General features: G+C 47.7%; 1 protein-coding gene across 1 annotated transcript; it reads left to right on the forward strand.

The window, feature by feature from the left end:
- The first annotated feature begins 1,206 nt into the window (after window positions 1-1,206).
- On the forward strand, window positions 1,207-11,824 carry TBL3 (transducin (beta)-like 3). Its single transcript, XM_010570460.1, has 22 exons — window positions 1,207-1,286; window positions 1,435-1,486; window positions 1,571-1,663; window positions 1,933-1,980; window positions 2,279-2,420; window positions 2,939-3,023; window positions 3,493-3,660; window positions 3,998-4,073; window positions 4,507-4,603; window positions 5,019-5,215; window positions 5,598-5,739; window positions 6,220-6,278; window positions 6,812-6,915; window positions 7,588-7,738; window positions 7,883-8,113; window positions 8,899-8,969; window positions 9,379-9,535; window positions 9,956-10,014; window positions 10,491-10,594; window positions 10,834-10,905; window positions 11,318-11,476; window positions 11,634-11,824. Exons 1-22 carry the CDS (start codon window positions 1,240-1,242, stop codon window positions 11,744-11,746), a joined length of 2,427 nt encoding a protein of 808 aa, XP_010568762.1. The 5' UTR covers window positions 1,207-1,239; the 3' UTR covers window positions 11,747-11,824.
- Window positions 11,825-12,998: the final 1,174 nt, after the last annotated feature.

Below are 12,998 nucleotides of genomic sequence, written 5' to 3' on the forward strand. Positions count from 1 at the left end.
CGCTTACGTGAGCTCTCACAGTAGAAGGCCTTGCCACCCCACCGCTCGCTATTTATACTGCGCGGAGATCTCGCGAGAGCACTGCCCGCCGTGCGGGCCCTGCGCGATGAATGAGGAATACATTACGGTGCAGAGCGGCGCCTCCCGCTCACTTATACAGGGTGCGGGGCGGGCAGACGCCCTGGCAGCCGTGCGCATGCGCGTTCGCCCCCTATATAAGAGGGTGCGCACGCGCATAGGGGTCATTCTAAGGCGAGCCGAGCGGAGGTGAGCTGCGGAGCCATGTATGCTGCCTGGTGCGCTCCTTAAGCTTTTAAAAACACTCTTAGGGTGTGTTTCTGGTGTTGTCTGAGCCGGTGTAGGGCGGGGATGACCTCGGTGAACGGCCTGGGAAGGTTCTTTGGGGTTCGTGTTAGCTGTGGGTGCCAGGCGCGGTCTGAAAATCACTTGGGGTCTCCTGTGGCCCCCGGTGAGATAACTGTGCCGATAGCATAGGGAACATTAAGCTTATTGCCCACGGTAACGTGTGTGGGGAGTGAAACCCATGTTCCCATAACCCCTGTATTGTGGATGTGTGGGGAAATAACACGTGCTGAGGTCACGGCTGTTTCTCAGAGCGACCTTCTCCGCCGGCAGGTGCTGAGCGGGGCCCGGGAGTGCTCGGCCTTCCCGGATGGACGGCTGATAGAGAGGAGCGGACCTGCCGGTGCTGCTGGAGGTGGCAGAGCTCGGCTCTACCTTCCCGGCTGCGAGTTGCCAGCCCCGGGGCGTGCGGTACGGTGGGCTGCTGCTTCTCCTTCGGCCTCGTTCATTACTCTTGGCCGCTGATGAAGGTGAGCCTGGTAAGGCAAAGGGGATGCTGTAGCGGACGATGACAGAGTACTCGTAGCCGGAGGGCTGTGAGAGGATTCGGTTACATGTTTTTATGCGCAATAAAAAATGAATTACTTGAAAGCTTGTTCGTCGAGTCTTTTTATTTGTCGTTCCCGTTGTCTAAAAATCCCACTTTTCCTTGTGGTTGGGGCGGGGAGGGAATGCTTAGTTGGGAAGCCGGGGGGGGCGGGGAGGAGTACCGGAAGTAGTTTTGCCTCCATCACGGGTGCCGCCTCCTGCCCGCATCAAAGATGGGGCCGGTGTCTTCCCGGTTGTGCGTCACTCGCATGCGCCGGAAGTGGTGGCCTCCCGTAGCAACCGGGAGCGCCGGAAGCAGCCGGCACGCGGAGCGCAGCGGGGTCGGACATGGCGGCGGCAGAGGCCGCTGTCAGCCCTGTGCGCTTCAAGAGCAAGTGAGGAGCGGCCGGGACGCGATGGGATCGCCGGGGCTGGGCGGCTGTGGCGGTGCTTGCCCTGGGGCTTCGCGGTCGGGAGTGAACAGGCCGCCGCAGTTTTGATTTAACGGTCGCTCTGCGATTCTCTTTCTCTTGTTCCTTCCAGCTACGCTGTGTCGAGGAAAATCGAGCCTTTCTACAAAGGAGGGCGAGTCCAGGTACTGAGGCAGCGAGGGGCAGGTTTGGGAATATCTCATCTCCCGGTTCTGTAACGTTCCAGGTTTCCATTCCCTTTTTTCCAGCTAAACCGAGATGGAAAGTTCATGTTTTGCCCCTGTGGGACCAAGCTGAATGTCATCGATGTGGAAACAGGAGCTCTCCACAGCCTCCAGCAGGTGAGGAGATCCAGCCGCTGCTGATGGGCGGTGAGACTGCTGAAGGTTTTCCAAGGCTCCTGGGGGGCTTTACCGCTATCGCCAGCTGTTGATCTAAAGCTCCCAGGACCGAGAAGTGGAGGGGAGGAGGAGAATGGTGCTGAACGCGGGCAGATGCTGTTTGTGTTGTCTGTCTGGCTGTGCTCAGCACAAGCATGTAGAGAAGGGAGCTCTGAGAGCTCTCCATGGGTGGTTTAACCATGGGGTTTTTTTACCTTTTGTTTTTATAGGATGACGAAGAGGATATCAGTTCATTTGCTCTTAGCCCTGATGATGAGGTATGTGTTTGCTTTGTGGTTTTCTGTGCCACTCTGTCAGGCCTCCTGGTAAAGCCAGTGAATGCTGTAGGCTATTCCACCTGGAAGTGCCCTCAGTTTCCAGAGATCTCTGTGGTGTCTTCTCAGGCGCTTCGTCTGTCTCCCCTTCTGGGCTTAAGTCAGACAGAGGAATGCTGAGAGACTGAGCTTTGAGGGTGTCACAGCAGCTGGCATTCCTGTGCTTTGTGCGTAGGCACTGAAAGAAACTGAAACCTAATTGGTAGTTAATCATGCTTTCCTTCGCCTTGCGTTTGCCTAGATCCTTGTGACAGGGAGCCGAGCCCTGTTGCTGAAGCAGTGGAACTGGCAAGAGAACAAGTGTGTTCGCACATGGAAAGCTGTGCACATCGCGCCCGTTGCTAGCATGGCCTTTGACTCTACTTCAACTTTGTTAGCCACAGGTACGGTCCTATTTCACTGTCACATGATGGGAATGATACTGAGTGGCCCTTCTGCTTTTGGATAATATAGCTCAGCTGGGCACAGCCTGAGGTAGTAATCTGAATTCAGATATAATCAAAAGAGCTTTTACTTAGAAGTGACATCTTGACAGACAACAAGATACTTTCAATGTTCTGTCTAAAATAGGTGTAGTAAAACTCTGATAAGTATCAGGCATCTATGAAACGATGCGGCATTGCTATTCTGGTGTAGAACGGGGACTCTTGGAGATGGAGGAGGTCAGGCATGACCTATAACGTAATTGTACTTCAGGTTTAACTCTGAGCAGTCAGGTTTTGCCCAGCTCTCTGAAAGCGTAAGGTGCTCCATGGACTTCTCCTGGTGTGGGTTGTTGTTATTGGATTCGTTTTTCTTTCTGCTCCCTTTACAACCCATGAAATTTTATAGTTGCTGATATGTTGGACCTCGTGTGTCTCTCTCCTCCATAGTTCATTCGTATATGCCCTTCTTTTGTCAGGTGGTTGTGACAGCACCATTAAGATCTGGGATATGATCAAACAGTACTGCACACACAACCTAAAAGGATCTTCGGGAGTTGTACAGTAAGGACGAGTCATACATGTCAGTCGCTGGCGTTAGTGTGGTGCTTGGACGCTGGGATTGATGTGAAATGTCTTTAGTTAACGGAGTATAAAGGCCCATTCTGAGCAGGTTCTGGGCTCTTCTGCTTCCTAATTTTTGAGATGTCTAGTGAAGGAGCAGGGCTATGACTGACTTTAGTTCAGAGAGGAAACAGTTTGGTCAAGAAATTTGTTGGGATCTAAATGGAGTATCTGTGCTTGCTAGCTGATGTACTTCAACAATGTGGAAAGACTGGCAAAGATCAGTTGTAGATTTTCCTGGTGGGCAGCAGAGGAATGAAATCCTACAAAGAAAGTTCTCTTACAAATTCATGTCAATTGATCTGACAAACTCTTTGTGTAGAATGTATATTTATTTAAAAGTTGGGCTAATGCCAGCATGCCAGATAGTTTATTCCTGTCCTGCTCAAGTGCATCTCCTTCTGTCTAGCCTTGTTGAGTTCCACCCGGATATCTCCCGTCTGCAACTCTTCTCCTCCTCAATTGACTACAAAATCCGTATCTGGGACCTGAATTCCAGCAAGTGTGTTGCTATGCTGGACGGCCACTTCAGTGCTGTCACCTCGCTGGTGTTTGCAGATGGAAATACGCTCGTTAGGTAAAACCTTGTAGAGGCTTAGCCTTTCTCCCATTCACCCTGCCTCTTGCCAGAGACTGGGTGTTTCTGTAGGGTCTGGGAAGGTTCTCCTGTGAGGAGAAGGACTGCTACAAGTGTTCAGTCTTTGCTTGACCATACAAGTGAGTAACTGAGGGTTTCAGCACCTGTGTTTCTGGCAGTATACTGTGTTGCCACATGGAAGGCTGGTGCTTTCTTTCACCTGGGCCTTTTCAGAGAGGTGTTGAACTCCCACAATTCCAAATTTGCATTCAGAGCTTGAGTTCTGAGAACCTAAGTTGAATGGATTTAGCACTGAAACTGCTCTTTTAACTTGCAGTTCTGGCCGTGATAAAATCTGTATGGTGTGGGACCTGAAAACCAGAGAAAGTAAACGAACCGTCCCTGTCTATGAGGTGAAATTGCATTTCATTTATTCCTGTGAGATCCTTTGTCTAGGTCACGGTCCTACAGTACCTCTACCTCTTCAGGTTCCTATATATTGTGAAATCAGGTTTCTCTCCCTTGTACTTTCCCGAGAGCTTAAAACTCTGTGTAAAGCTGTTTATTTTCTTTCTCTCCTTGTTTGGTGTGCTCATGCCTGGGCAGTTTGAGGAAATACATTCCACCAGTGCCTCAGTGCTGGAGGAGGAAGGAAGGACAGTCACATCGAAACTTTTTTCTGTCATTGTATCTGCTTGCCTGTTCTCAGTAACCATGCAGTCTGGGGCAGTGGAGTGTGGTGTGTGTGCGTCTATCGGCACTAGCAGGCTATTGCACAGCTCTGGCTGCTGAAATGAGACTCTGGTCCCTTGCACTCAGCTTTGTATTTTGCCAACTCTCTTGCAGAGCGTGGAAGCTGCCATCTTGTTACCTGGAAAGGGAGATTTCTCTCAACTGGGTGTGAAGAAGCAGGGGTTGCACTTTATCACAGCTGGCAGCAAAGGTGAGTGTCCTGGCATGTTGCTGCCACATTTGTAGGCTGAGGAAAGATGGTACTTAAGACACTGCATTGCCATTATTCCTGGGATGTACGTTCTTTGTGTGGCCGAAGCCTTGGGCTGAACTCCTGAGGGCTGGAGAGCACAGCCTTCTGGCTCCCTCTGACAGTAGTGTATGAGCAGGATTGATCAGGCATGCTGGGAGCTTTAACTAGGTATGTTTTCAAACTGCAAAAAAGTTTGATTTGGAGAAAAACCTTGTGGCCTTCGTGCTCCTGTGATTGGATCTCTTCACAGTCCTGCTTTAAAGCTATGTACCTTTTTCCAGTAGGCAAGGCCAGGGTTTGTTTTATATTCTTTGGAGAATTGCTGTGTAAAATGGTGGCTTTGACAGATAATTTGTATCATCATTTTTGTTAGGCATCCTGAAAGTTTGGGAAGTTGCCACAGCTGCTTGTGTATACACCCAGCCTGTGCCCTTTGAGTTGAAGGAGGAGGCCAGCGAGCGCAGTCTCACCCAGTGCATGCTTGTGCCTGAGAGAAATGAGATTGTCACAGTGTCTGTGGAACACAACATTGTTTTCTATGACGCTCAAACTCTTCAGCTCAGGAAGCAGGTAACAACCCTCAGCCTCCCTTTTCCTGTTCCTTTGTCCGTACTTTTGAGGATCAGCTCTGCTTTGGGTGAAAGCTTTGTCTAGCGGTGCTCTTGTGTCCTGCCTGTTCTTGAATTGTTCCTTGGTTACAAGCCAGAAAGCCAATTTCACTGGTGGGGTTTTTTGGAGGAATATTGCACAGAGACAAACATAGGAAAAAGAAAGCAGAACAGGCCTAGCCAGAAATCCCTCCTGTGCTCTGGCTTATGTCTAATAAGATTTTTACATGCAGTATTAAATGAAAGGTAGCAGTAATGCAGCCTCACTGAGTGTGGTGCCATTTGGCACTTCTCTAACCATCTGACTTCTCCCTGTTAAACTGTTTCTATTCTGCCATCCTCAGCTTGCAGGTTACAATGATGAGGTTCTGGATGTGAAGTTCCTTGGGCCTGGTGATTCTCACATTGTTGTGGCTACCAACAGTCCTCAGCTGAAAGTGTTTGAACTGGCAACATCACACTGCCAGATCCTCTATGGCCACACAGGTGTGTGCTCAGCTTGGATGTGGGTGGGTGGGAGGTGTGCAAGTATTTCTTTATCCAGCTTCTTTCACAACTCTTACGTGGAGGCTGGAGTCCTTGAGTTCTCTCTGGAACGGCATCACAACAGGTTTTGGAGTTGTGTGGAGAAAGGATATATTATGCTGTCTTGGTTTTGCAGACACTAATTTTCTTTTTCCAGGTCTGTCAGTTCAGTCCCTCTCAGTAACAGTGAGATCAATTTAAATTGGAGCTAAAGATGTAGGTTCGTGAGTGTGAGCTCTGAATGCAGTTCTGTGGCTGCAAGTGACAGACTTGCACCAATGCCATAAGCAGCCAGTCACTCCGTAGTGAGTGTGGATATATTGTTCCAAGTGTCCCAAACCTTCCCCCAGTCAGTAAGCAGTGGACTCATTAATTCACACATTTCTGTTGTCCTATTTCAGTATTACTTTGCATCCAGCTGTTTTTTGCTTATCTGTCTAGAAACAATTCTTGCTTTGGATGTCTTCAGGAAAGGCCTGATGTTCGTCAGCTGTGCTAAGGTGTGTTAGTTTTCCTCATTTAATGAAACTCTTCATTTCTAGTGATCTTTATGGGCAGAGTTGTATTCCTTTTTGGTGATCCAGAAAGGGCTTTTATTCAGATGGAATTCCTGTCTGCTACATACCCCAAATACAAGGTTCTTCCACTATCCCTTTTTAATTGTCCCTGGGGAAATGCGATTGATTGTATTGTATTAGCCCAAAAGGAGATGTCTCATTCTCCAAGCATCTTGCTCTTGCATTAGAGTTCAGACATGTCATTAGTGTGAGACTGATGGGGAGCTGTGCGTAAAAACTGTGTTGGAAGAAAAGGTGCCAACTGCCCTGATATACCCAGAAATAAACCTCCATGCTGGAATCCCAGCCTGCAGTGCACCCTGCTTGGCTGTGTCTGCCCTTCCCTGCTCTGATAAATGCAGGCAAAGGTTCAATCTTGAAAATAAGTGAATAGTCATGCTCACAGATGTGGTGAATGCATGGGGAACTGATCACTTGTCAAAAAGCACAGCAGTTTCTGTCCTTTCCCATTACAGGACAAAAGCCTTCGAGTCTGGCGGATGAACAAAGATGGAAGGGTGATCTGTGTTGCCCAAGGATTGGGTCATGCGCATGGGGTAGGCGCTGTCTCTTGCTCAAGGTAAAAAAAAAAAATCAGACAAGGGTTTCCCTTTGCAAATGTTGAGTCATGGCTGCTTTGCTGATCCTCACAGTGAATGTTTTGGTGGATGCCTGCCTCTGAGCCCTGCTGTTTCTCATTCTTGGTCCCAGCTTGCCATGGTGCTCCAAGTTTGAAGGAAGAATGATTTTTTTTTTTCTTGGATGCACATCTGTCTATCCATAGGTTTGCATTTCTTTGTCAGTCTAACTCCTGGTTGCCTGAAAGAGCAGCAGCTGGATAAGTTGCCAGATAAAGCTTGAGTGATCTGGAGAGGAGGGTTGGGGAGTGAAGGGAAAGTGTCTGTAAAGGTGCTTGTTTGAATAGCATGTCTGTTTATCAGCTTTTCTCCTTTCTTTGTGCTGCCTAACAGTCTGGAAGTCCAGCTTGCCTGTTCAAGAGCTGCAGTATACCTTTGTCTGTAAATGAAGAGAGGTAGCAGTGTTCTTGGCTAATGTCTGAATTACTGGAGGCTGTGCCAGGGACCTAAGTAAAATGAACGACAGCTTGAAAAAACATTAAGGCACTCGTTTCACATCCCAGCAGAGTGACTGAATGTGTGTAGATCCCAGTAGGGGAGGAGAAGGCCTTTTTTTCTGTGCAGGGGAAGCCACTGTTTTGCTTCTTTACACTTGACATTTTTATTCCTTTCAGACTGAAAGAAAGCTTCATAGTAACCAGCAGCCAGGACTGCACAATCAAGATCTGGAATATCCCAGAATCCCTCACTTCCAAAGCAAAAGCAGCCTTGATCTCCAGTCCAGAAACCCTTCATGCAAAAGTGACTGAGAGGGGTCATGACAAGGTAAAGCTCTGCCTGACATTAGAACATGCTTTTAGTACTTAAATCTTTCTCTCCTGTGTTGCACCCTACATTTATTACCTGTCCAACAGTTAGAGCGAAGACTTGAACTGCTTTGCGCTCTCTGTACTTCTGTGACTTCTCTAGGACATAAACAGCGTGGCAGTTTCTCCAAATGACAAGCTGATTGCCACAGGCTCGCAGGATCGGCTGGCCAAGCTGTGGTCCTGTTCTGATTGCTCTTTGCTGGGTGTCTTCACTGGACATAAGCGTGGAATCTGGTGCGTGCAGTTCTCCCCAGTGGATCAGGTCTTGGCCACCTCTTCAGCAGATGGGACGCTGAAGCTCTGGGGTCTTCGGGACTTCAGCTGTCTGAAGGTAATGAGAACTCAGACTGCCCCTTGCTCTAGGCAACCCGTGCATGCTACAGGGATTAATTAAGGCTGCTTCAAAAAAGAACGTGCTAGTTAATGCAGCTGAAATGTAGCAACATGGCCATGCTGAAGGAAGAGCTATCCAGGTCTAGCCTTGTTCTCCAGGATCTTGGATCTGTGAGCCGCATGCAAAGCTCCAGGACAAAAGCATTCGCACAGTGCTCAAGTGATCTTTCTCTTCTAGCTAACCAATGAGCAACGTGGTTGATCACAGGGGAAAAGCACATTCACACTATTGAAAGAAAGGTGGCTTTGCCTGACACAGCTGAGGCCATTAAAGCATGCACATTTAAATTTCAGACTCGCTCTTCGTAGCAGAGCTATCTTTCCGGCCCAGTAGTGTCTCACTAAGACCATGAGAAGGCAGTTGTGAACTGTGCCATGTTCTGCCCAGCAGTGTTACCTCACTGAATGGGTGCTTCATGCAGTGGCAGGGGAATCGACCTTTTGGGGAGATAGCCTATGCAGCTGGCGTCACCATTCAGACCATTTGCAATATGACCCCGGGCAACAAGATTAAGCAAGCAGGTTGTCTGAAGAAAGGGTATTGGGGACCAGTCATTTCCTACTGCCCTTTGAACCTACAGTAAAAGTCCCAAGGATAGAGGCTGCTTTTTGGAATTTACCTATTTGGGCTTTAGGAGTAACTATTATCCTATTGAAAGAGGACTCTCTCAAAAGGCCTGGCAACAACTCTTAACACTTTTGAGCTTCCTTTCTGTTTTCCAGACCTTTGAAGGTCATGATGCCTCTGTACTGAAGATCATTTTTGTAAGCCGAGGAACACAACTGCTCAGTAGGTAAGTGCCTGCACCAGGAGTCTAGAGGAAGATGCCAAAACTAATCAGAAGAGAAATCTCTTAGCTGGTATGAGCAGCAAGAGGGAAGAGTCTTGTGTAAAGAATTTAGGTTTGGAAAGACTGATAAGAAGATGCCATGTTAATGCCAAGCTTTCTGCAGGGGCTGACTTATCTTCCTCTTCTCCAGTTACGCTGGGGATTCTAGTTAGCTGCTGTGACATTGCTGGGTTGGTGACACACACTATAGTTAGGCAGAGCTAAGGGTGCCTCTCATCCTGGACATGTTTGGTTAGTTCTGCTCCTGTGTGAAAGGCATTGAAATGGGACAAGTTTCTCTGATATTTGAGGTGGGGCAGGGTGAGAATGGATCTATCCAGTGATTCTTTGTGTTGTGTTTCTCTTCCAAAAGTGGTTCCGATGGTCTCTTAAAGCTCTGGACAATTAAAACAAATGAGTGCGTGAAAACGTTAGATGGTCATGAAGATAAAATCTGGGGTCTTCACTCCAACAAGCAAGATGATATGGTTGTGACAGCATCCAGTGACTCCTGCGTCATGCTGTGGAAGGTGCAGTACGGGGTCTTTCTGTGTTTCCTCTGTGGGTTGGTAATCAGAATGCAGTTGGAGAGCTCAGGATCCCAGTGGCTTGTTCCTCACTGTTCCAACATGACACGTGCTCTCATCATTTTCTGCACTTTGAAATTGGGTCAGTAAGGCATATCTTGGGGTTTGGGGGGGAGGGTGGCCATACTGTATCTCCCCAGTTGATGTTGTAAAAGGAACAGCAGATGGGCCTCAGCAGCCTGCCCTGCTGGTGTTCTAAAGGTGGTTTGGAGGGATGCTGCAAGTTGCTGGATTTAACACTTAAATTACTTGACCTAGAGATCTTGCTGCAGAAACTGGTCTCCTAATCGCTTGATGGCTAAATAAAAATTCATCTGTATTAAAGCAAGATCTGACAAAGTTGTATCCTGGTTTTTTTTATAGGATGTCACTGAAATTGAAGAGAAAGAAGCGCAAGCTAAACAGGAGGAGCAGATTATGAAGTAAGTTGATCTTGTGCAATAATGAGCTGTGAAAGGCAAACTGTCCAGTGATACTGTCCACACCTAGAGCCATCCAGCTCTATCTAATCCGAATATTACATCATTTAGCTATTTAGAGGCTGTCAAGGCACAATTGTCTCCTGTACTTTGTAGTTTATCTTTAGTTCCTGATACTGTCAGCTTGATAATTGATTAGTTTTATGTTTATGCACTGCTAAGAGAAGCAAAGTCAAACTGCTGAAACCTACTTTCACTTTCTCCTGCTTCAGCCAGCACTGAATAGTTCAGGGAGCCCTTGAATGTGCCAGGGTAATTATCTGCATGAGGGCACTGAGGCATTCATTGGCAAGCAGTATTGACTTTTTGGCGTTAAACCTCTGCACACTATTATTGCTAAATCTGCTACTTTCTGTATAGCGTTTTTTTCGACCAACGAAATATTCGTCTTGCTCTCTTGACCCTGATTTGTCTTCCAGAGAGCAAGAGCTTTCTAACCTGCTTCATGAGAAAAAATATCTCAAAGCTTTAGGGTTGGCAATCTCTCTGGATCGTCCGCACACAGTGTTGATGGTGGTCAAAGGTGAGTCCACACTGTGCTCTGAAGGCGTTTTTCTGCCCTCTCTGCTTTCCAGAATGTCTCTGCCAAGTAGATGACAACTACAAAGTCTAATTGTCTGAAAGCCTCAGTTTTCCCTTTCTCTTATGACTCCCCTTTTCTTAAGTGAAATCACCCCAGAGAAGCAATGGTCTCCCTGCTTCTCAGCTCATGGGTGTGTGGACTGGACTCTTTTATGGACTATTCATTTCTTTTCTCTGCAGCCATCCTCAAGGAAACTGACGGGAGAAAGCACTTGGAAGAGAACATTGTTCGGCTCCGGAAGGATCAGAAAGGTTTGTTGCAACATGGTTTAAGTGCTAAATAACCTTTCAGGTTAGGGGCTTGTTTTCTCAACTGAAATTAAAAGGAGAAGAATCTCCCTAGACTCAGCGTTTACCACTAAGCTCTTGCCACCCTTGAGCAGGACTACTGCCCACGGCAGCTGCTTTGTTACGGTGCTACTTGTGGTGCACACCAGCAACTGCTCTGAGCTGTGCAAGTGGCTTTGCCTGGCCTTACCACCCCCTTGTTTAGGATGTCCCTGTGGCAGCTCAGGAAATGGTTCTGTCTGTAGTTGTTCTGTCCCTCTGGGCTTGTCAGTCACGGTGTGTGGGAGCTGAACCGCTCTGTAAGAGAGAAGAGATGCTTTCTAACTTGGTGTCTCCTGCGTGCCAGCACCTGTGTACAAATTTCCTTCCTCCTTAGAGGCGGTGTTAACATTTTTGGTGACGTGGAATACAAACTCGCGAAACTGCCACGAGGCCCAAGCTGTCATGGAAACCCTCCTGAAGCATGAAGCACCGGATAGCCTGCTGCAGTACTCGGGCATTAAATCTGCTGTGGAGTCCCTGCTGCCTTACACCGGTGAGTCACGCTGCAGGGATGGGCTGAGCCTCAGGTCTCCTCCTGTCTTGTCAATATTCCCTCTTTGCCTTGGTCTGAAGAGAAGAGAGACTTTTGCACCCTGTTCTGGTGAGCTTTCTCTCCTGTGATGCTCATCATTGCATTTCTCTCTTTGCAGAGCGCCATTTTCAGAGACTGAGCCGATTGCTACAGGCCTCCATGTTCATTGATTTCATGTGGCAAAACATGAGGCTGGCTGATGTGTCCCAGCAGGAAGATGTGACTTTGTGACCCTCCTCCCACCAGTTGCTCCTTCTGGAGGGGAGAGTCTGAACTGCTTTCCCACCAGGTGTGGCAACTGGAATATTCCTGTATTTTATAATAAATTTTTAAAGTTTGAATTTCTAAAACAAGTCCAGCATCCAGTCTCCTTGGGGTTTAATGAGAGGGAAGGGTCATTTCTTTGGCCAAGCTCTGGTTTCCCTTTGTATTTTCACCCCTGAATTTTGAGGCCCAGATACTTCAACAAGACTTAGTTTGGAGAAAAGGCAGAACCTGGCTCTGGACAAGCAGTTGGTGTTTACTGGGGATTTATAGACTTTACAGAGTGGAGAGAGGCTACTGGTGATGTCATATCACATCCCAAAGCCCAGCTAGGCAGTGTGTATTAATCAGTGTTGTGGCACCGAATATTTTCTTTGCTTGGGCAAAATGCAGCCTTGGCCAAGGCAGGTTTCTTGCCTGTGCCTGGCCTGAACGTTAACACCTGGGAGGGAGATAAACGCAATTTTGATTCCTCAGCTGGCAAATTTTTGAAGTATAAAAAACAAGCAGTCTTTGTAGATATTTATGTGTATTTTATTTTAGAGACAAAAAACACCTCACAAGTTGGTTAAATTGTTTCAAAAAAATTAACAGATACCTAGGAGAATAACTAAATTTAAAGGTAGCAATCTATATAAGAGTCTTAAGTTTTCCTGTAACTATTTTTCTAACTCAATTCTAGCAAATGAGTTTAGGATGAGAACTGGTGTGAGTTTCAGTAACAATCAGACCCCCTTGAAAGAGGAATGTTTTGTTCGTAAGAATGAGCTCTGGCCCCCTTACTCAGTTGAGAAACAAGCTGCTGTACTACAACCACTTTTGTTTCTGTGCCTGCACAGACGTCACTGCAGGGAACAGTCAGAGATATGAGGTTCCTAGCCAACAGATTATTTTTTTTTTTTGTTCTCGCAGCCATTCAGCAGATCCCCTGATGAGTTAAACCACTAAAACCTCTCCTGCTAACTCCAGTAAATCCCCTCCTGGGTCCCCAGCCTCCCAGTGCAAGCTGCAGCACAAATCGCTGTTACCCAGGGAGGCAACGTCTACATGCATGTTCCCTCAGGATCTAACAGTGTCCTTGGAAAGCGACAGTCCCAAGCCCTGATGCTCCCTGTGCCACTGCCCACGGCTCCTGCAGGACTTTGGTGAGAAGCGTGCCTGGCTCGGTTGTGGTGCTGGCCCAGGGCTGGGGCTGTGCCCCCCCCCCCCCCCCACAACC

The sequence above is a fragment of the Haliaeetus leucocephalus genome, unplaced genomic scaffold (assembly GCF_000737465.1).
Source record: "Haliaeetus leucocephalus isolate CR32 unplaced genomic scaffold, Haliaeetus_leucocephalus-4.0 Scaffold295, whole genome shotgun sequence".
NCBI lineage: Eukaryota > Metazoa > Chordata > Aves > Accipitriformes > Accipitridae > Haliaeetus > Haliaeetus leucocephalus.

Excerpts from the sequence above, each read along its gene's own strand:
- TBL3 (XM_010570460.1), top strand. The coding sequence starts at position 1,240 with ATGGCGGCGGCAGAGGCCGCTGTCAGCCCTGTGCGCTTCAAGAGCAA. Across the intron at positions 7,739-7,882 it reads CTGAGAGGGGTCATGACAAG|GACATAAACAGCGTGGCAGT; the intron begins GTAAAGCTCTGC and ends TGACTTCTCTAG. Across the intron at positions 11,477-11,633 it reads GTCCCTGCTGCCTTACACCG|AGCGCCATTTTCAGAGACTG; the intron begins GTGAGTCACGCT and ends CTCTCTTTGCAG.